The sequence below is a fragment of the Saimiri boliviensis genome, chromosome 2, assembly GCF_048565385.1.
Source record: "Saimiri boliviensis isolate mSaiBol1 chromosome 2, mSaiBol1.pri, whole genome shotgun sequence".
Lineage (NCBI taxonomy): Eukaryota > Metazoa > Chordata > Mammalia > Primates > Cebidae > Saimiri > Saimiri boliviensis.
The window spans coordinates 26,261,880-26,283,788 of record NC_133450.1 but is presented as its reverse complement, the minus strand read 5'-3'; the positions used below and the strand labels follow the sequence as shown (position 1 = coordinate 26,283,788).

The 21,909-nt window shown below is 41.2% G+C and overlaps 1 protein-coding gene across 1 annotated transcript in view; it reads right to left on the bottom strand.

Moving 5' to 3' along the window:
* Positions 1 to 21,909, bottom strand: part of NOXRED1 (NADP dependent oxidoreductase domain containing 1) — a 40,412-nt gene that overhangs the window by 14,133 nt on the left and 4,370 nt on the right. The window contains exons 2-5 of the mRNA XM_003924595.2: positions 8,684 to 8,877; positions 4,859 to 5,039; positions 4,104 to 4,255; positions 3,225 to 3,447 (exon numbers count right to left, since the gene is read on the bottom strand). Of these exons, the coding sequence (XP_003924644.1) occupies positions 3,225 to 3,447; positions 4,104 to 4,255; positions 4,859 to 5,039; positions 8,684 to 8,877 (750 nt within the window). The remainder of the gene's footprint in view (positions 1 to 3,224; positions 3,448 to 4,103; positions 4,256 to 4,858; positions 5,040 to 8,683; positions 8,878 to 21,909) is intronic.

Sequence of the window (21,909 nt, the reverse complement as noted above, 5' to 3'; positions counted from 1 at the left end):
TGATAACAGCAAAATTAGGATGAGTAAATTAGGGCAGACAAACTAATAGAAGGAAACTTTTTATTTTTATTATGGAAAATTTAAAACAATCAAAAATACAATGAAACATAGAATAGTAAAAAAGGATATAACGAAAAATAGAATAATATAATGGAACTCCATGTGCCTATCACCCAGATTTAAAATTTATTGATTTATAGCTAGTCTTGTCTCATCCAAAACCCCACCCCTACTCCTTTACCTCCATCTATTGGATTATTTTTTAAGGCAATCCCAGACACTATATCACTTGATACATTTACCACTAAAAATATAAAAATTAGCTGAGTGTGGTGGTGTGTGCCTGTAGTCTCAGCTACTTGGGAGGCTGAGGTGGGAAGATAACCTGAGCCCAGGAGGTAGAGTTGCAGTGAGCCAAGATAACACCACTGCAGTCCAGCCTAGGCAACAGAGTAAGACCATGTCTCAAAAAAATAAAAATAGCCGGGCGCGGTGGCTCAAGCCTGTAATCCCAGCACTTTGGGAGGCCGAGGCGGGTGGATCACGAGGGCAAGAGATCGAGACCAACCTGGTCAACATGGTGAAACCCCGTCTCTACTAAAAATACAAAAAAAAATTAGCTGGGCATGGTGGCGTGTGCCTATAATCCCAGCTACTCAGGAGGCTGAGGCAGGAGAATTGCCTGAACCCAGGAGGCGGAGGTTGCGGTGAGCCGAGATCGCACCATTGCACTCCAGCCTGGGTAACAAGAGCGAAACTCCGTCTCAAAATAAATAAATAAATAAATAAATAAATATAAAAATAAAAACAAAAAAGCTAATGAAAAAAAAGGGGCTCACCAAGTGCTCAACATTGAATTAAAATAGACCTAAAAGGGGCTCACCAAGGGCTCAACATTGAATTAAAATAGACCTACATCATGACACATCATACAATCTCAAGATTACTGAGGTCAAAAGATCCCATAAGCTTCCAGAAAGGAAAGAAACTGGTTTCAGATAAAGGATTAAGAACTAGAAAGGCACCGTAACTCTCAGTAGCAACTCTAGAAGCAGAAAGACAATGAAGCAATGCCTCAAAATTCCCCCATCCAAGTAGTAATCAGGCCCGACCCTGCTTAGCTTCCAAGATCAGACGAGATCAGGCATGTTCAGGGTGGTGTGGTTGTAGATGCAATGCCTCAAAATTCTAATGGAAAATTATTTCCAACCTACAATTCTATACCTGGCTATGTTCTCAATAAAATGGTAGGTTAGAATAAAAACATCTCAGACAAAGAGTCTCTGAAAATTATTTCAATGTACCCTTTTCTCAGAAAGGTACTGCAGGACATGTTTCCCCAAAATTAAGAAGTAATTTATGGCAGAGGAAGAGGGATCCAGGAAACAAGAGATCTAATACAACAGAAAAGTGAGGGGAATCCCTGGGATAATGAAGAAGAAAAATCTCCACACCGAAAGTGTATCACAGGCACAGAGAATAAACTGTCCATTGATGACTGATTAGAATCAAAAGATAAGAGAGGAAGAAGAATCTAGGATTACTTCCAGGATTCTGACATGAACAATTTGGTGAAGGAGCATGTAATTAGGTAAGAAACATCACAAGAGCAGGGAAAAGAGCAGGTATGCTTGTGGACATCGTAAGTTTGAGTGAAGATAATGAGTACACACTTACCTAGGCACAGCATAGACATTTAGGCTAAAAAATATATAAAAAATAAAAAAGACATTTAGGCTAGAAGTAGAGAGTTACATGCTGTCAGTGTAAATATGACAACCTAGGTCCCCAAAGTGGGAAAGATCACCAGGAACAAAGTATAGAATGAAAAGAAGTACAGGATGAAAAGAAAAGGGCCTAGGATAGAGCCCTGAAAACTTAAGGGTGAGGCAGAGGAGGAGCCAGCAAAAGAGGGGCCAGGGAGTCAGGAAGAAAATGAGAACAGGAGGGATCATGACAGCCTAGAAGAGACCGCTTCATAAAAGACAGCATGTTCAATAATTAAGGAAGAAAAAGAGTTTAAAGCGTCCAGTGGATCTAGTGACAGGGGAGTAACTAGTAACGAGAGCAATAATCTTTGCATATTAGATTATCAAAGATCAAAAATACTTAGATAGTTATCAGATAATAGAGAAGTGGCACCCTCATATGTTGTTTGTAGAAATGTGAAAAGTACCACATTTTTTATAGGCAATTTGGGAACACCTACCAAATATAAAATATGCATAACCTTTGACCCAGAGATTCCTTCACATATCCCACTGAAACACTGGTACAAGTGCACGAAGTACAAGAATGTTCAAAGCAGGCCGGGCGCAGTGGCTCACACCTACAGTCCCAGCACTTTGGGAGGCCAGTGTGGGCAGATTACCTGAGGTCAGGAGTCAGAGGCCAGCCAGGCCTACATGGCGAAACCCTGTCTATACTAAAAATACAAAAATTAGGGCATGATGGTTCACGCCTGTAATCCTAGTACTTTGGGAGGCCAAGACAGGTGAATCACAAGATCAGAAGTTTGAGACCAGCCTGGCCAACATAGTGAAACCCTGTCTGTACTAAAAACACAAAAAATTAGCTGGGTGTAGTGGTGGGTGCCTGTAATCCCAGCTATTCAGTAGGCTGAGGCATGAGAATCACTTGAACCCAGGAAGCAGAGATTGCAGTGAGCCAAAATCATGCCACTGCACTCCAGCCTGGGCGACAAAGCAAGACTATCTCAAAAAAAAAAGAATGTTCAAAGCAGCCCGTAATGCAAAATTGGGGGTAGGGGGAAGAATTACATCTCTATCAAGTGGAGACAGGGTGAATAAATGTAATGAAATAAATGTGTCCAGTGGACACCTGGTAGCGGCTCATAAATGAGGTAGCTATGATTGTACTCACATAGAATAGAAGCTGTGATACAGTAAGTAAAAAAGCAAAATACGTAGTTCCCATGTTTCTAACACTGTACATATAGGAATAGATATGCATATACGTGATAATATAATGATAATATAAATGTTTGTAAATGCATAGATAAGAATAGAAAAACTGTTAAACTCTATGAAATGAGATTTGGAAGGGAAAGGAGGACAATTACTTTTCCACTGGTCAAAATTCTTCACAAATATGTATGATTTTTATCAACGTTTAAAGAGAACATGAAAGGATAAAAAGAAAAAGCATTAACTAAGAAAAGAGTCTGGGAGAAATGAGAACGGCCAGCTGTCTGATGCCCTTACCTTTCCTGAGAAAAGTTCTTGCCATAGGCTTGGCTGACAAAATCTGTTAACTGGAACTTTGGGCAAGATGCTGCGTCTTTCCCACAGTCTTCAAAGTGCATGGAGAGAAAGAGGTCACTCAGAAGCTGCAGCACTTGGGAGTGGGCCATGTTTCTTGCTGTGCATATGTTTAGGACCGCATAGAGCACTCCCTCCAACCACTTGATATTGAGGATTATTCCCCCTACACACCAATGAGAAGGTAAATACCAGTTAGCACCACCAAAAATGAGTTGCAGAGAACCTAGAATAAACCCCTGACAGTGAATAGCCACTTTTTTTCTTTTTTTTTTTTTAGAGGTTACTGCTCATCAAATAGCCACCTTTTTTCCAAGACAGGTTGGTAATATGAACCACAAGATAAGCAAACACTCCTTCCTGAACCACAAGCCCTACTTGTGCCCTTTCCAACACATCATGTGTTGAGCACCCCAGAGGAGGACAGATACGACTAATATAGACCTTGCTAGTGGCAAAGGTGTCTCTAGAATAGTCGTCGCTAATAAGGAGAAGGAACTGGGGGAACATGCAAGATTAGAAGAGCGGAAAAGCCGTTTGAGTCCAATATTACGTCCTCCTGTTGAAATAAGCTATCTCCTCTTTTGGTTTTTAGTTTGTCCTTAAGAAGTCGAAATAATCAGGCTTCTCAGCTCTTCCTAAGTAGCTCTCCTGCAGTACCTTGTCACACACACACACACACACACACACACACACACACACACACACAGAGAGAGAGAGAGAGAGAGAGAGAGAGAGAGAGAGAGAGATTTAATAAGATAGCAGCAATGGGTCAAGAGGAAAGAATTTCAAAAGAATGCCAGAAATATGTTGAGCCATGACCAGCAGGACTGTAAGGACAAGTAGCTTGAAGAATTGTAGGATCTTGGAGAGCAGCGATGATTTCCTTATTGGCCCCCCAGATGTTGACAGAATCTTCCCCAAACCGATATTGAGGCCGCAAGATATTGGTGTGGCTCAGCAGTAGTTTCAACCTGGAATTAAAGCCAAGACAGGGAGTGCAATGCCAGGACTGGAATAAATGACCACATAACCTACTGTGTTTATATCCAACGCCATCAACAGACCCCTGCACAACTCGGAGACAAATGCGGGTCTGGGTCTGCACTGATTAATTGGATTTTTCACTAATGAGTTGGATTGTTCATCCATCTAACAAATCCTTACTTATTGAATGTTATCATGTGCCAGGCACTGCACTAGAAACTAAATGTGCAGAAATAGTTGACACACACTTTCAGTAACTTTTCATGTTATTGACTGATGGTTTCCCTTCTCATTGATACACAAGGAGAATACTTCAGCGTTCAAATAATGGAAATAAATGTTCTATTGCAATTTTAAACCTTAACCTTTGTACAGCAACAAAAATGGTTTGTGGATAATATTTGTGGGTAAGGAGGGAAGTTACAATTAGAAAGATAGGCTATGTTTTTCTACAGATGAAGCTGCTTCCTCCTTATTACTGGAAATGACCAACTCTAAGAGGTAGGGGCTACAGTGGAGATGGGAGGCAGAAGTCAGAGATGGAGAGACAGAGTAGTTGTGCCAGTTCTGTTCTCACCCTAATAAGATACCTGGGTAGTGGGATGGCAGCTACAAAGCTGTACACAATGCTGGTCTTTGCAAGGTTGGTTTGAATTTCTAAGCAGATACTAGGCAGCTGAGATGGCAAGCAGCAGAGGAATATCACGTCGGCCCAACTCACCAGATTAGCATTTTGGTAAAAGCACTTGATTTTCAGCTTCTGGAGCTCACCTGGGAGGGTTAAAGACAGAAGGAGCACAGTACTAAGGAGTTTAACCTGAACATCAGCTATGGGGAGAGGATGATCATTATTTTAGCTCAGTAAATCAACCCAAGTCTTGCTGCTCCATAAATCAGAAGATACTCCTTACTTCTAAAAGCTATGCAGCAATGCCCTAACTCTATCACTAAAGCAGCAGTAGTACTTGAAATACAATTCATCTTTTTCTTTTTTTGAGACAGAGTCTCACTCTGATGCCCAAGCTGTGGTACAGTGGTGTAATCTCAGCTCACTAAACTCTGCCTCCCAGATTCAAGTGATTCTCCTGCCTCAGCCTCCCAAGTAGCTGGGATTACAGGTACCCACCACCACACCCGCTCATTTTTGTATTTTTAGTAGAGACAGGGTTTCTCCATGTTGGCCAGTCTGGTCTTGAACTCCTGACCTTAGGTGATCCCCCCACCTCAGCTTCCCAAAGTGCTGGGATTACAGGCATGAGCCACTGTGCCCAGCCAAAATGGGTGCTCTTATGCAATGTTGGTAAAACTTTATATCTGAAAACCTTTTAGGAGGTCAATTTGAAAAAAATGCATTAGAGGTTTCTTTAAATATTAAAGATATACCTACCACATGACCAGCCATTTCACTGCCAAGTATTTACCCAAGAAAAATAAAAGTAGTTGCCCACATGAACACTTATATACAGGTATTCGTAGCAGCTTTATTTGTAATAGCCAGAAACTGGAGAAACTGGAAACAACCTGGGTCAACCAGACAAATAAATTACGGAATAATCATGCAAGGAAATACTACTCAGAAATAGAAAGGATATTGATACATTAAAAACAACTTGGAAATATTTTGGCTGGGCATGGTGGCTCACACCTGTAATCCCAGTACTTTGGGTCAGGAGTTCGAGACCAGCCTGGCCAACATGATGAAATCCCGTCTCTATTAAAAATACAAAAAATTAGCTGGGCATGGTGGCAGACATCTGTAATCTCAGCCACTCAGGAGGCTGAGGCAGGAAAATTGCTTGAACCTGGGAGGTGGAGGTTGCAGTGAGCCAAGATCGTGCCATTGCACTCCAGCCTGAGCAACAGAGTGAGACTCCATCTCAAAAAAAAAAAAAAAAAAAAAAAAAAAAGTGGCTATATTTCAAATAAATTATGCAGTGTGAAAGAAGTTAGACTAAAAAAAACTACAAACTTTTTGTATAAATCATACATTTATATAAATGTATGATTCCATTTATATAAAATTTTAGAAAATGCAAACTACTCTATGGTGACAGAAATCAGATTGTTGGTTTCATGGTGGAGAGCTTCAGGGAAGTAGAGAAAAAGCAATTATCAAGGACAAGAGGCAACTTTTGGGGGTTATGGGATATGTTCATTATCTTGTGATGATTTCACAGGTGTATTCGTGTCAAAACATCAAATTGTACACTTTAAACTGTGTGCCATTTATTGTACAGAAATATTATTTTAGGGCCAGGCTCAGTGGCTCACACCTATAATCCCAGCCCTTTGAGAGACTGAGGCAGGCAGATCACTTAAGGTTAGGAGTTCAAGACCATATAAAAACATTAGCTGAACATGGTGGTGTGCACCTGTAATCCCAGCTACTTGGGAGGCTGAAGTGAGAGAGTCACTTGAACCGGGAGGCAGAGGTTGCAGTGAGCCAAGATCACCCCATTGCACTCCAGCCTGGGAGACAGAGCAAAACTCCATCTCAAAACAAAACAAAACAAAACAAAAATTTTAAATAAAGCTGTACCAATTCTTTGACTTAATAACTTTATTTCAAAAGGTATGTACAAGGAAATTCAAATAAATAAGGCACAGTTATATAAATTATGGTACATCCATACTTTGGGATACTATACAACCTTAAAATCTTTTTTTACATTAAAATTAATCTCTTACTAATAAAATTTTAAATCGAGAGATTAAAAAAGAAGAATGGTGTAGGATGTCTGGTGGTCTTAGCCACCACTGGGCACAACTGCAAAGTCTGTGCACCCTAACACTGGGTACAGCAAGCACACCCTACTAGGGAGATGCAAAGGAGTGTGCTCAGAGCCTGTTGGGTAACGTTCTACTTGTGGGAAACTGGAGGGGCTTAAAATAATTATTTCTTGTTTATCTATTTACTTATTTATTTAGATGGAGTCTTGCTCTGTTGCCCAGGCTGAAGTGCAGTGGTACAATCTTGGCTCGCTGCAACCTCTGCCTCCTGGGTTCAAGCTCACTGCAATCTCCAGCTTCTGGGTTCAAGTGACTCTCCTGCCTCAGCCTTCTGAGTAGCTGGGACTACAGGTGCTCACCACAGCAGCCAGCTAATTTTTGTATTTTTAGTAGAAACCATGTTTCATCATGTTGGCTAGGCTGGTCTAAACTCCTGACCTCAGGTGATCCACCCACCTTAGCCTCCCAAAGTGCTGGGATTACAGATGTGGGCAAATCATTATTCCAAAAAATGTTAAATGATATGAGAATATGCTCATGATACATTATGTTAAAAAAAGCAGAATACAGACTGGGTTCAGTGTCTCACACCTGTAATCCAGCACTTTGGGAGGCCAAGGCAGGCAGATCATGAGGTCAGGAGATCCAAACCACCCTGGCCAATATGGCCAACATAGAAACCCCATCTCTACTTAAAAAAATACAAAGATCAGCTGGGTGTGGTGGTGCATGCCTATAATCCCAGCTACTCAGGAGGCTGAGGCAGGAGAGTCACTTGAACCCAGAAGCTGGAGATTGCAGTGAGCAGAATATAAAAAACTATATACAGTGTTAATTACTGGTATAATTTAGAGAGAAAAAAAAAAACAGGAAGGAAATGATAACCGGGGTAGATTTTAGGTAGTTATATCCTTCCTTATAGAGAAATTTTCTACAATATGCATTATATTATTTTATATATTTTTATTATTGAAGTATAATTTACATATAATGCAACACATAGATATGAAGTGTATAGTTTGATCAGTTTTGGCAAAAGCATACACCCATTTAAACCCATACCTCTCTTAAGATACAGAACATTTCCATCTTCCCAGAAAAATTTCCTTTGGGACTTTCTCACCCAAAGTGCTGGGATTATAGGCATGAGCCACCATGCCCAGCCTAACTTTTGCATTTTTAATATAGACGGTGTTTTTCCATGCTGGCTGGGATGGTCTCGTGATCCACCTGCCTTGGCCTCCCAAAGTGCTGGAATTACAAGCATGAGCCACCATACCTGGCCACAAAACATTTTTTAAAGTTCAGTAAATGTCATTTTAAAAATATAAGGCCAACTGCAAATGCCTGGGACTGTACAACACCTAGCCAGACCCTAACTGATTCAGTTAGAAGATCTGAACTCTGTATGGGAAGCCTCCCTGTATCAAAGACCCAGAAAGATAACTCACCACCAAGGGCACAGGGAAAAGAGATGGATATAAAACATACACAGGGAGAAAAAAGTTGCCTTAAAGAACAAGAGAGAAAGCCATGCTTCTAATCTTGCTTAGGGCTAGCAAGCTGAGAACTCCGCATGCTGTATGCAAGGATTCCTCTTCGGAGAACCCTTTCAGAACGGCTTTGACACCTACACACCTACACAGCACAACCAAGCCCCCTTTCCACCACACACTGCTCCTCACCCAGAGTCTCTGGCCTCCGAGTGGAGATCCGCAGACTTTCAGCAGGGATGGGGACGAGCTGCAACAGCGTGTGAGCCAGCTGCTTCCCAAGGTGGCCTCCTCCAATGATGCCCACCTTTAACTCTTCAGTAGTGGCTGCATTGAGTGATACAACTGAGAGTTGTCTGGAATTTTGATTCTCATTTAAAGATGCTCTGGGGAGAATGAACACACACACACATACATAAATACATGCACACACTGTAGTTCTTAACTGTCAATCTCTGACATTTTCTGCTTTCACTTTGTCATATAAGGTGCTTGGGGACACCTTAAGTACTTCAGAGATAAGGCATTTCAACTGTGTGTCATTTATCCAGCCTCACTAGGGAATGAAATGTTCCTCCTGAGTTAATTTTCCAGAAACAAAAGTATAACCCTTTTCAAGATACCAAAATTTTAAATTTTTAAATGAACATATTTTGTTATATATATTATGTTTGCCTGGTTAAACAGTCTGAATATTTAGTCATTTCACTGGCTCAGGACACCATTGTGAACAGCCATTATTATACATCATACTGTAATGTCTATGACACATTGTGGGCCAGTCCCTACATGTTTTGTTTGTTTCTGTGCAGACAGCTGTCAATTTTTTTTATATAGTGGTTAAAAGACACAGGCTGGGCCGGGCACGGTGGCTCACGCCTGTAATCCCAGCACTTTGGGAGGCCGAGGTGGGTGGATCACGAGGTCAAGAGATCGAGACCATCCTGGTCAACATGGTGAAACCCCGTCTCTACTAAAATACAAAACATTAGCTGGGCCTGGTGGTGCACGCCTGTAATCCCAGCTACTCAGGAGGCTGAGGCAGGAGAATTGCCTGAACCCAGGAGGCAGAGGTTGCAGTGAGCTGAGACCGCGCCATTGCACTCCAGCCTGGATAACAAGAGCAAAACTCCGTCTCAAAAAAAAAAAAAAAAAGACACAGGCTGGGTATGGTGGCTCATATCTGTAATCTCAGCACTTTGGGAGACTAAGGTGGGTAGATCACTTGAGCTGAGGAGTTTGAGACAAGTCTCGGCAACATGGTGAAAGCTCATTTCTCCAAAAATTAGCAGGGCGTGGTGGCACACACCTGTAGTCCCAGCTACCCAGGAGGCTGAGGTGGGAGAATTGCTTGAGCCCAGTTTGAGGCTGCAGTGAGCTGTGCTCCTGTCACTGCACCCTAGCCTGAGTGACAGAGCAAGACCCTGACTCAGGAAAACACACACACACACACACACACACACACACCCTAAACTTTACCATCATAGCCATTTTTAAAGTGTACACAGTACAGTTGTGTTAATTATATGCACATTGTAGCTAGGCATGGTGGTTGAAGCCTGTAATCCCAGCACTTTGGGAGGCCAAGGCAGGTGGATCATTTGAGGTCAGAAGTTCAAGACTAGCTGGCCAACATGGTGAAATCCCATCTCTACTAAAAATATAAAAATTAGTCCAGCATGTTAGTGTACATCTGTAGTTTCTGCCACTCGGGAGGCTGAGGCAGGAGAATCTCTTGAAGCCAGGAGGTAAATGTTGCAGTGAGCTGAGCTCCAGTCTGGGTAACAGAGCAAGACTCCATCTCAAAAAAAAATTATATATATATAATTTATATATATATATAATTTATGTAATTTATATATATATATATATAATTTATATATATATATGTGCACATTGTTGTACAACAGATCTTTAGAACCTTTCCATCTTGCAAAACTGGAACTCTATACACTTTTTTTTTTTTAAGACAGACTCTCCCTCCAATGCCCTAGCTGGAGTGCAGTGGCACAATCTGAGCTCACTGTAACCTTCACCTCCCACATTCAAGCAATTCTCTGCCTCAGGCTACTAGTAGCTGGGATTACAGCATCTCACCACACCCTATACCCGGCTAATTTTTGTATTTCTCTTTTTTTTTTTTTTTTTTTTTGAGGCAGAGTTTCACTTGTTACCCAGGCTGGAGTGCAATGGCGTGATCTCAGCTCACTGCAACCTCCGCCTCCTGGGTTCAGGCAATTCTCCTGCCTCAGCCTCCTGAGTAGCTGGGATTACAGGCATGCGCCACCATGCCCAACTAATTTTTTTGTATTTTTAGTAGAGACGGGGTTTCACCATGTTGACCAGGATGGTCTCCATCTCTTGACCTCGTGATCCACCCACCTCGGTCTCCCAAAGTGCTGGGATTACAGGCGTGAGCCACCGCGCCCGGCCATTCTACTTTCTGTTTCCCTACTTTAGCTACCTCATATAAGTAGAATTATGCAGTATTATCTTTTTGTAAATCGCTAATTTCACTTAGCATAATGTCCTCAAGCTTCATCCATATGAATTTTTGGATTTTCTGTTTTCATGAAAAATGCCATTGGGATTTTGATAAGGATTATACTGAATCTGTAGACTGCTTTAGGTAGTATGGACATTTTAAAACCAAGTCTTCCAATCCATAAACATGGGATGTCTCTCCATTTATTTGTATCTTCCTTTTCTTTTCTTTTCTTTTTTTTTTTTAAAAAAGATGGGGTTTCACCATGATGGCCAGGCTGGTCTTGAACTCCTGACCTCAGGTGATCCACCCACCTCGGCCTCCCAAGTGCTAGGATTACAGGTGTGAGCCACCATGCCCGGCCCCTTAATTTCTTTTGGCAATGTTTTTTAGTTTTCAGTGTACAAATCTTTCATCCCCTTTTTAAGTTTATTACTAAGTATTTTATTCTACTGGAGGCTATTATAAGTGTGATTTTGGTAATTTCCTTTTCAGATTGTTCATTAGTACAGAAATGCAACTAATTATCGTATATTGATTTTCTTTCCTGCAACTTTGCTGAATTTGTTTACTATTTCTAACAGTTTTTTCTTAATGGACTCTTTAGGGTTTTCTACATATAAGATCACATCAGCATGGGTTCAACGAGTCATGCTTGTAATCCTAGCACTTTGGGAAGCCATGGTGGGAGGATTGCTTGAAGGCAGGAGTTAGAGATCAGTCTGGGCAAAACAGCAGGACAATGTCTCTACGAAAACATTAAAAGTTAGCTGGCCATAGTGGTGTGCACCTGTAGTCCTAGCTACTCGGGAAGCTGAGGCAGGAGAGTCACTTGAGCCCAGAAGTTCAAGGTTATAGTGGACTATGCTCATGCCACTGCATTCCAGCCTGGGTGACAGAGCAACTTTGTCTCAAAAAACGAAAAATATGTCATCTGTTAACAGAGACTATTTTACTTCTTGCTTTCCAATGTGGGTGTCTTTTATTTCTTTTTCTTTCCTAATTGCTCTGACTAGGATTTCCAATACTATGTTAAATAGAAGTGGTAAGAGTAGACATCTTTGCCTTGTTTCTGATCTTGGAGGAAAAGCTTTTAGTTCTGTACCATTAAGTATGATGTTACCTGTGGGGCCTTTCATATATAGCTTTTATTATGTTGGGGTAATTTCCTGCTATTCCTAGTTTGCTGAGTGTTCTTATCATGAAAAGGTAATGAATTTTGTCGTGTTTGACAAAATGTTTCTGCATCAGTTTTAAATGATCATGTGATTTCTGTCCTTCACTTTTTTTTTTTTTTTTTTTTTTTTTTTTTAGACAGAGTCTCACTCTGTCACCAGGCTGGAGTACAGTAGTGTGATCTCAGCTCACTGCAACCTCCAACTCCCTGGTTCAAACGATCCTCCTGCCTCAGGTTCCCGAGTAGCTGGGATTACAGGTGTGCGCCACCATGCTCAGCTAACTTTTGTATTTTTTAGTAGATACGGGTTTTCACCTTGTTGGCCAGGATTGTCTCTATCTCCTGACCTCGTGATCCACCCGCCTTGGCCTCCCAAAGTGCTGGGATTACAGGTGTGAGCCACTGTGCCTGGCCATTTTGTTAATGTAATATATTATATTGATTTTACACACTGAATCATTGTTGCATTCCAAAAATAAATCCCACTTGGTCATGGTGTATAATCTTTTCTCTTTTTTTCTGGGACAGGGTCTCACTTGGCTGGAGTGTGGTGGCACAATCACAGCTCACTGCAGCCTTGACCTCCCAGGATCAAGGAATTCACCCACCTCAACCTCCCAAGTAGCTGGGAGGGCATACAGGTGTAACCTACCATGCCTAGCAAATTTTAAAAATTTTTTGTAGAGAAAGAATCTCACCATGTTGCTGCCCAGGCTGGTCTCAAACTCCTCGGCTCAAGTGATTCTCCCACCTTGCCATCCCAAAGGGCTGGAATTCAACAGGCATGAACCATCATACCCACCATATAAATCTTTTAATATAGGCTATTGGACTCAGTTTGGTAGTATTTTATTGAGGAATTTTACATCCGTATTCATCACAGATAGTGGTCTGTAGTTCTCTTGTATTATTTTTGTCTGGTTTTGGTATCAGGGTAATGCTGGCCTCATAAAATGAGTTCAGAAGTGTTCCTTCATCTTCAGTTTTTTTGAAGGAGTTTGAGAAGGATTGGTATTCATTCTTCTTTAAATTTTTGGTAGGGTTGGGTATGGTGGCTCATGTTTGTAATCCCAGTACTTTGGGAGGCCAATGCAGGCGGTTCACTTGAGGTCACGAGTTTGAAACCACCCTGGCCAAAATGGTGAAACCCCATCTCTTCGAAAAATACAAAAATTAGCCAGTCATGGTTGCAGGCACATGTAATCTCAGATACTTGGGAGACCAAGTCAGGAGAATCACTTGAACCTGGGAGGTGGAGGTTGGAGTGAGCCAAGCTCACACCACTGCACTCCAGCCTGGGCAACAGAGCAAGACTCTGTCTAAAAGTAATTAAAAATAAAAATAATAAAAATAAATGTTTGGTAGCGTTTTCCAGTCAAGTCATCAAGTCTGGGACATTTCTTAGGAGTTATTATTATTATTATTGATTCAATCTTACTAGTTATAGTTCTGTTCAGATTTTTAAAATTTCTTCATGATTCAGTCTTTATATGTTTCTAGGAGTTTTCCTATTTCTTTGAGGTTATCTAATTTGTTGGCATATAATTGTTCATAGTATTCTCTTACTCTTAAGATCCTTTTTACTTCTATGGCATCAGATTGTTTTCGTAGAGACAGGGTGTTGCTTTGTTTCCCAAGCTGGGATTACAGGCTGAGCCACCACACCTGCCCTGTGGCATCAGTCTTAATGTATCCTCTTTCATTTCTGATTTTTGTTATTTGATTCTTCTCTCTCCTCTACCAGTTATAGGAAAGGGCTGTTAGCTTAGTTTTGTTGACTTCTCCATTGACATTGTTTTTATAGTCTCTATTTTGTTTATTTCTGTTCTAATTATGTCCTTCCTTTTGCTTACTTTGGGTTTAGTTTGTTCTTTTTCTAGTAGTTTGAAGTTAGGTTGTTGATTTGAGATTTTTTGTTTGTTCATTTTTTTTTTTTTTTTTTTTTTTTTTTTTTTGAGACGGAGTTTCGCTCTTGTTACCCAGGCTGGAGTGCAATGGCGCGATCTCGGCTCACCGCAACCTCCGCCTCCTGGGCTCAGGCAATTCTCCTGCCTCAGCCTCCTAAGTAGCTGGGATTACAGGCATGCACCACCACGCCCAGCTAGTTTTTTTGTATTTTTAGTAGAGACGGGGTTTCACCATGTTGACCAGGATGGTCTCGATCTTTCGACCTCGTGATCCACCCGCCTCGGCCTCCCAAAGTGCTGGGATTACAGGCTTGAGCCACCGTGCCCGGCCATTTGTTTATTTGTTTGTTTGTTTTTGAGATGGAGTCTTGCTCTGTTGCCAGACTGGAGTGCAGTGGCGCAATCTCGGCTCACTGCAACCTCCATCTCCCAGATTCAACGGATTCCCCTGCCTCAGCCTCCTGAGTAGCTGGGACTACAGGTGAGTGCCACTATGCCCAACTAATTTTTTGTATTTTAGTAGAGACAGGGTTTCACCATGTTGGCCAGGATGGTCTTGATCTCCCGACCTCATGATCCGCCCTCCTTGACCTCTCAAAGTGCTGGGATTACAGGCATGAGCCACTGCACCTGGCCAATCTTTCTTATTTTTAATGTAGGCATCTACCCCTATAAAGTTTGCTCATAGTACTGCTTTTGTTGCAACCTGTAAGTTTTGGTATGTTTTCATTTTCACTTCAGATATTTCAAATTTTCCTTGGGATTTATTGTTTGATCCATTGGTTGTCGAACAGTTGTGTTAACTTTCACATATTTGTGAATTTTCCAGTTTTTCTTCTGCTATTTCTAGTATCATTCTATTATGGCCAAAAAAAAAAAAAAAAAAAAAAAAAAAAAAAAAAAAAAGACAGTTGGTATGATTTGAATTCTTAAATTTGTTAGGACTTGCTTTGTGACCTAACACGATCTATCCTGGAAAATGTTCCGTGTGCACTTGAAAAGAATGTGTATTCTACTTCTGTTGAGTGGAGTGTTATGCATTTGTCTATTAGGTTCTAACTGGTGTATTATGTTGTTCAAGTCTTCTGTTTCCTTACTAAACTTTTGTCTGGTTGTGCTATACATTACTGAAAGTTGGGTATTAAAATTTCCCATTACTATTGTATACCTTCAATTCTGTAAATACTTACCTCATATATGTGGATGTCCTGATGTTAGGTACATATATAATTGTATCTTCCTGGTAAATTGGTCTTTTTATCATCATCTCATTCTTTGTCTCTCATGACAGTTTTTGACTTAAAGTCTATTTTGTCAAGTATGACCATTCCTGTTCTTTTTGGTCACCATTTGTGTGGAATTATCTTTCTCTATGCTCTCACTTTCAGCCTGTATGTATCCTACCTAATATCTCAAGTGAGTCTCTTGAAGACAAGCTATAGGTTGGATCTTTTTTTTTGTTTTTTTGTTTTTTGTTTGTTTGTTTGTTTTTGTTTTTGTTTTTGTTTGTTTGTTTGTTTGAGACAGAGTCTTGCTCTGTCACCAGGCACCAGGCTGGAGTGCAGGGGCGCGATCTCAGCTCACTGCAACCTCCACCTCCCAGGTTAAAGCAATTCTCCTGCCTCAGCCTCCCAAGTAGCTGGGACTACAGGCACATGCCACCACGCCCAGCTAATTTTTGTATTTTTAGTAGAGATGGGGTTTTACCATGTTGGCCAGGCTGATCTTGAACTCCTGACCTCAGGTGATCCACCTGCCTCGGCCTCTCAAAGTGCTGGGATTACAGGCATGAGCCACCACGCCCAGGGTTTTTGGTTGTTTTTAATCCATTCAGCCACTCAGTATCTTTTGACTGATGGGTTTAATCCATTTACATTTAAAATAATCACTGATAGGGAAGGACTCTTCACTGCCATTTTGTTTTCTTCTCTGTCTTTAAGTTTTGTTTCTCCTCTCTTGCTGCCTTCTTTTGTGTTTCATTGATTTTTTTTTTTTTGTAATGACATTATTTTCTTTATCTTTCATTGGTATTTGTAGTTACCATAGGAAATTGCATAAAAATCATAAAAATAGTTGTAACAACCTATTTTAAGATAACATCGATCATATACAAAAACTCAAACTTCATCTTCCCCTACCCCTGCTTTTTGTTATTTATCTCATGAATTATATCTTTGGATATTTTGTATCTATTAGCATGGTTTTATAATAATAGTGTTTTGGGGTTTTTTTGGTTTTTTTTTTTTTTTTGGAGATGGAGTTTCACTCGTTACCCAGGCTGGAGTGCAATGGCGCGATCTCGGCTCACCGCAACCTCCGCCTCCTGGTTCAGGCAATTCTCCTGCCTCAGCCTCCTGAGTAGCTGGGATTACAGGCATGCGCCACCATGCCCAGCTAATATTTTGTATTTTTAGTAGAGATGGGGTTTCACCACGTTGGCCAGGATGGTCTCGATCTCTTGACCTTGTGATCCACCCGCCTCGGCCTCCCAAAGTGCTGGGATTACAGGCTTGAGCCACCGCGCCTGGCCGTTTTTTTTTTTTTTTTTAAAGACAGGGTTTCACCATGTTGGTCAGGCTGGTCTTGAATTCCCGACCTCAGGTGATCCACCCACCTTGGCCTCCAAAGTGCTTGGATTACAGGCATGAGCCACCACGCCCGGCCTCAATAATAGTGTTTTTTTTTTTAGTAATTCTATTTTTGAGACAGGGTCTCACTCTGTGGCCCAGATTGGAAGGTGGTAGCGTGAACACAGTTCACTGCAGCTTTGATCTCCCGGGCTCAGGTGATCCTCCCACCTCAGCCTCCCAGGTGGCTGGGACTACAGGCACATACCACCACACTTGGCTAACTTTTTAAATTTCTAGTAGAGACAAGGTTTTACCATGTTGTCAGGTTGGTCTTGAACTTCTGCAGTCAAGCGATCCGCCTGCCTCAGCCTTCCAAAGCGCTGGATTTCAGGCATGAGCCACCATGCCATGCCTATTTTTAATTTTTATTATTTTATATTTATACTTACTGATATTTTATTTTATACATTTTATTATTTCTATATTATTTACATTTTTATATACATTTTATTTATTTATGAGATAGGGTCTCGCTCTGTCACCCAGGTTGGAATGCAGTGGCGTGATCATGGATCACTGCAGCCTCAACTTTCTACACTCAAGCAATCCTCCCACCTCAGAATACCAAGTACCTGAGATCATATTCATGTGCCACTACACCCAGCTAATTTTTTTTTTTTTTTTTTTTTGAGAGTCTCACTCTATCACCCAGGCTGGAGTGCAATGGCGCAATCTTGGCTCACTGCAACCTCCACCTCTCAGGTTCAAGTGATTCTCCCACCTCAGCCTCCCAAGTAGCTGGACTACAGGCACTGTTACTGCGCCAGCTAATTTTTGTATTTTTTTGTTTTAGTAGAGATGGGGTTTTGCCATGTTGGCCAGGCTGGTCTCAAAATCCTGAATTCCGGTGATCCACATTGCCCTCCCAAAGTGCTAGGATTACAGGCATGAGCCTCTGTGCCCTGCCAACTTTTGTCTTTTCTTTTTTGAGATGGAGTGTCGCTCTTGTTGCCCAGGCTGGAGTGCAATGGCTTGATCTCAGCTCACCACAACCTCCGCCTCCTGGGTTCAAGCGATTCTCCTGCCTCAGCCTCACAAGTAGCTGGGATTATAGGCATGTGCCACCATGCATGGCTAATTTTGTATTTTTAGTAGCTATGGGGTTTCTCTATGTTGGTCAGGTTGGTCTCAAACTCCCGACCTCTGGCGATCAACACACCTCTGCCTCCCAAAGTGCTGGGATTACAGGTGTAAGCCACCACGCCTGGCCAATTTTTTTTTAAGAGAAAAAAAGATGTTGCCCAGGCTGGTATCAAATACCTAAGCCCAAACAATTCTCCTGCCTTGGCCCCACTAAGTGCTGGGATTACAGGTGTGAGCCATCACACATGACCAGCTTTTATCTTTAAATCCTATACCTCAATTAAAAATGATTTATGGGCTGGGCACAGTGGCTCATGCCTGTAATCCCAGCACTTTGGGAGGCCAAGGCGAGCAGATCACCTGAGGTCAGGAATGCAAGACCAGACTGACCAACATGGAGAAATCTCACCTCTACTAAAAATACAAAATTAGCCAGGTATGGTGGTGTATGTCTGTAATCCCAGCTACTCGGGAGGCTAAGGCAGGAGAATCGCTTAAACCTGGAAGATGAAGGTTGCAGTGAGCCAAGATTGCACCATTGCTCTCCAGCCTGGACAATGAGAGCGAAACTCCATCTTAAAAAAAAAAAAAAAAAAAAAAAAGATTTATGTACCACCCATCACAGTATTATGTATATGCCTATATATCCACCTTTTCCAGAAAGCTTTGTATTTTTGTATATGTTTGTGTTGTTGACTAGCATGTTTTCATTTCAACTTAAGGATTCCCTTCAGCATTAGTTGTAAGGCAGGTCCAGGAGTGATGAGGTTTTTTGTTGTTGTTTATCTAGTAAGGTCTTTCCTTCTCCTCACCCCTGCCTTTTTTTTTTTTTTTTTTTTTTTTTTTAAGAGATAGAATTTTCCTATTGTCACCCAGGCTGGAGTGCAGTGGTGGTGCAATCTCAGCTCACTGCAAGCTCTGCCTCTCTGGCTTCAAGCGATTCTCCTGCCCCAGCCTTCCAAGTAGCTGGGATTACAGATGCCCACCACCAGGCCCAGCTAATTTTTGCATTTTATTTTATTTATTTATTTTTTTTTTAAGATAGGTTTCACCATATCGGTCAGGCTGGTCTCAAACTCTGAACCTCAGGTGATCCACCCACCTCAGCCTCCCAAAGTGCTGGGGATACAGGCATGAGCCACCGTGCCCGGCTCTAATTTTTGCATTTCAAGCAGAGATGGAGTTTCACCATGTTGGCCAGGCTGGTCTCAAATTGCTTGGGCCTCTCCTTAACTTTTGAAGCACAGGTTTGCCAGAGATAGTATTCTTGGTTGATAGGAATTTCCGCCCCCCACCCCTTTCAGCATTTTGAATATATCAAGCACTCCCTTCTGGCCTGTAATGTTTCTTCTGAGAAGCCACTGATAGTCTTCTGGGAATGTCCTTGTGTGTGATAACTTTTTTCTTTGCAGCATTCAGTATTCTTTGTCTGACTTTTCATGGTTTGATTATAGTGTGTCTCTGTGTGGTCCTCTTTTGGTCATCCAAATTGGAGTCCTTTGAGCTTCTTGAATTTGGATGTCCATTTCCTTCCTCAGATCTGGGATGTTTTTGGCCATTATTTCTTCAGGTAAGCTCTTCACACTTTGATCTGCCTCTCTTCTCCTTCTGAGATTCCCCTAAGGCATATATTGACCCACTTGATAGCATCCCATAAGTCCTCTAGGTGTTCTTCACTTTTCTTTCTGCTCTTCTGATTTGATAATATTAAATAACTTGTCTTCAAGTTTACTGATTCTTCTGTGTGATCAAGGCTAATGCTGAACCACTCTAGTGAATTATTTCAATTAAATTATTGTGCTCACCAGCTCCAAAATTTGGTTCTGTTTTGGTTTATATTATTTTGTTCATATATTATTTTCCTGATATCATCACTTTTTTTTTTTCCCACAGAGACAGGGTCTTGCTGTGTTACCCAACCTGGTCTCAAACTCCTGGGCTCAAATAATCCTCCCACCTCAGCATCCCAAATTGCTAGGATTATAAGCATGAACCACTGTGCCTCACCTAGTTGTTTTTCTGTGTCTTGTAGCTCATTGAGCCTCTTTAAGATTACTACTTTGGGAGAATAAAATACCTAGGAATACAACTAACAAAGAATGTAAAGGACGCTTCAAGAACTACAAACCACTGCTCAACAATATAAGAGAGGACACAAACAGATAGAGAAACAGTCCATGCTCATGGCTAGGAAGACTCAATATCGTGAAAATGGCCATACTGCCCAAAGTAATTTACAGATTCAACACTATCCCCATCAAGCTATCAATGACCTTCTTCACAGAACTGGAAAAAAACACTTTAAACTTCACATGGAACCAAAAGAGAGCCTGCATGGCCAAGTCAATTCTAAGCAAAAAGAACAAACCTGGAGGCATCACACTACCTGACTTCAAACTATACTACAAGGCTACAGTAATCAAAACAGCATGGTACTGGTACCAAAACAGAGATATAGACCAATGGAACAGAACAGAGAACTCGGAGGCAATGCCACACATCTACAACCATCTGATCTTTGACAAACCTCACAAAAACAAGCAATGGGGAAAGGATTCCCTGTTTAATAAATGGTGTTGGGAAAACTGGCTAGCCATGTGCAGAAAGCAGAAACTGGACCCCTTCCTGACACCTTACACTCAAGTTAACTCCAGATGGATTAAAGACTTAAACATAAGACCTAACACCATAAAAACCCTAGAAGAAAATCTAGGCAAAACCATTCAGGATATAGGCATAGGCAAGGGCTCCATGACTAAAACAGCAAAAGCACTGGCAACAAAAGCCAAAATAGACAAATGGGACCTAATTAAACTCCAGAGCTTCTGCATAGCAAAAGAAACAATCATAAGAGTGAATCAGCAAACAACAGAATAGTAAAAAATTTTTTCAATCTACCCATCTGACAAAGGGCTAATATCCAGAGTCTATAAATAACTAAAACAGATTTACAAGAGAAAAACAAACAAGCCCATTCAAAAGTGGGTGAAGGATATGAACAGACACTTTACAAAAGAAGACATATATGAGGCCAACAAACATGAAAAAATGCTCATCATGACTGGTCATTAGAGAAATGCAAATCAAAACTACATTGAGATACCATCTCATGCCAGTTAGAATGGCAATCATTAAAAAATCTGGAAACAACAGATGCTGGAGAGGATGTGGAGAAATAGGAACACTTTTACACTGTTGGTGGGACTGTAAATTAGTTCAACCATTGTGGAAGACAATGTGGCGATTCCTCAAGGACCTAGAAATAGAAATTCCATTTGACCCAGTGATCCCATTACTGGGTATACATCCAAAGGATTATAAATCATTCTAATATACAGACACATGCACACGAATGTTCATTGCAGCACTGTTTACAATAGCAAAGACTTGGAACCAACCCACATGCCCATCAATGGTAGACTGGATAGGGAAAATGTAGCACATATACACCATGAAATACTATGTAGCCATAAAAAACAATTAAGTTTGTGGCCTTTGTAAGGACATGGATAAACCTGGAAACCATCATTCTCAGCAAACTGATGCAAGAACAGAAAATCAAACACCGCATGTTGTCACTTATAGGTGGATGTTGAACAATGAGAACACATGGACATAGGGAAGGGAGCATCACACACTGAGGTCTGTCAGGGGGAACTAGCGGAGGGACAGCGGGAGGTGGGAAGCTGGGGAGGGATAACATGGGGAGAAATGCCAGATACAGGTGATGGTGAGGAAGGCAGCAAAACACATTGCCATGTGTGTACCTATGCAACAATCCTGCATGTTCTTCACATGTACCCCAAAACCTAAAACGCAATAAATTATATATATATATATATATTTTTAAAAATTACTACTTTGGATTCTTTGCTGGGTAACTCAAGAGCTGTTTCTATAGGGCTGGTTTCTGCAGTAGTTTGTTCCTATGGTTGAAGAATGTTGCCTTTTTATTTTTTGGTGGAATTTGGGCATTTGAAAGAAGTCAAGCCTCTCCCAATCTTTACAGACTAGCACTATACAGGGGAAGATCTTTCCTAATCAGCCCAGCTAGAGATTCTGGGCTAAAGATTCTGTCAAATCTTTCCAGCAATGTGTCTTCTCTGGGCTTGTGTTTAGAATTTCCCAATTAAATA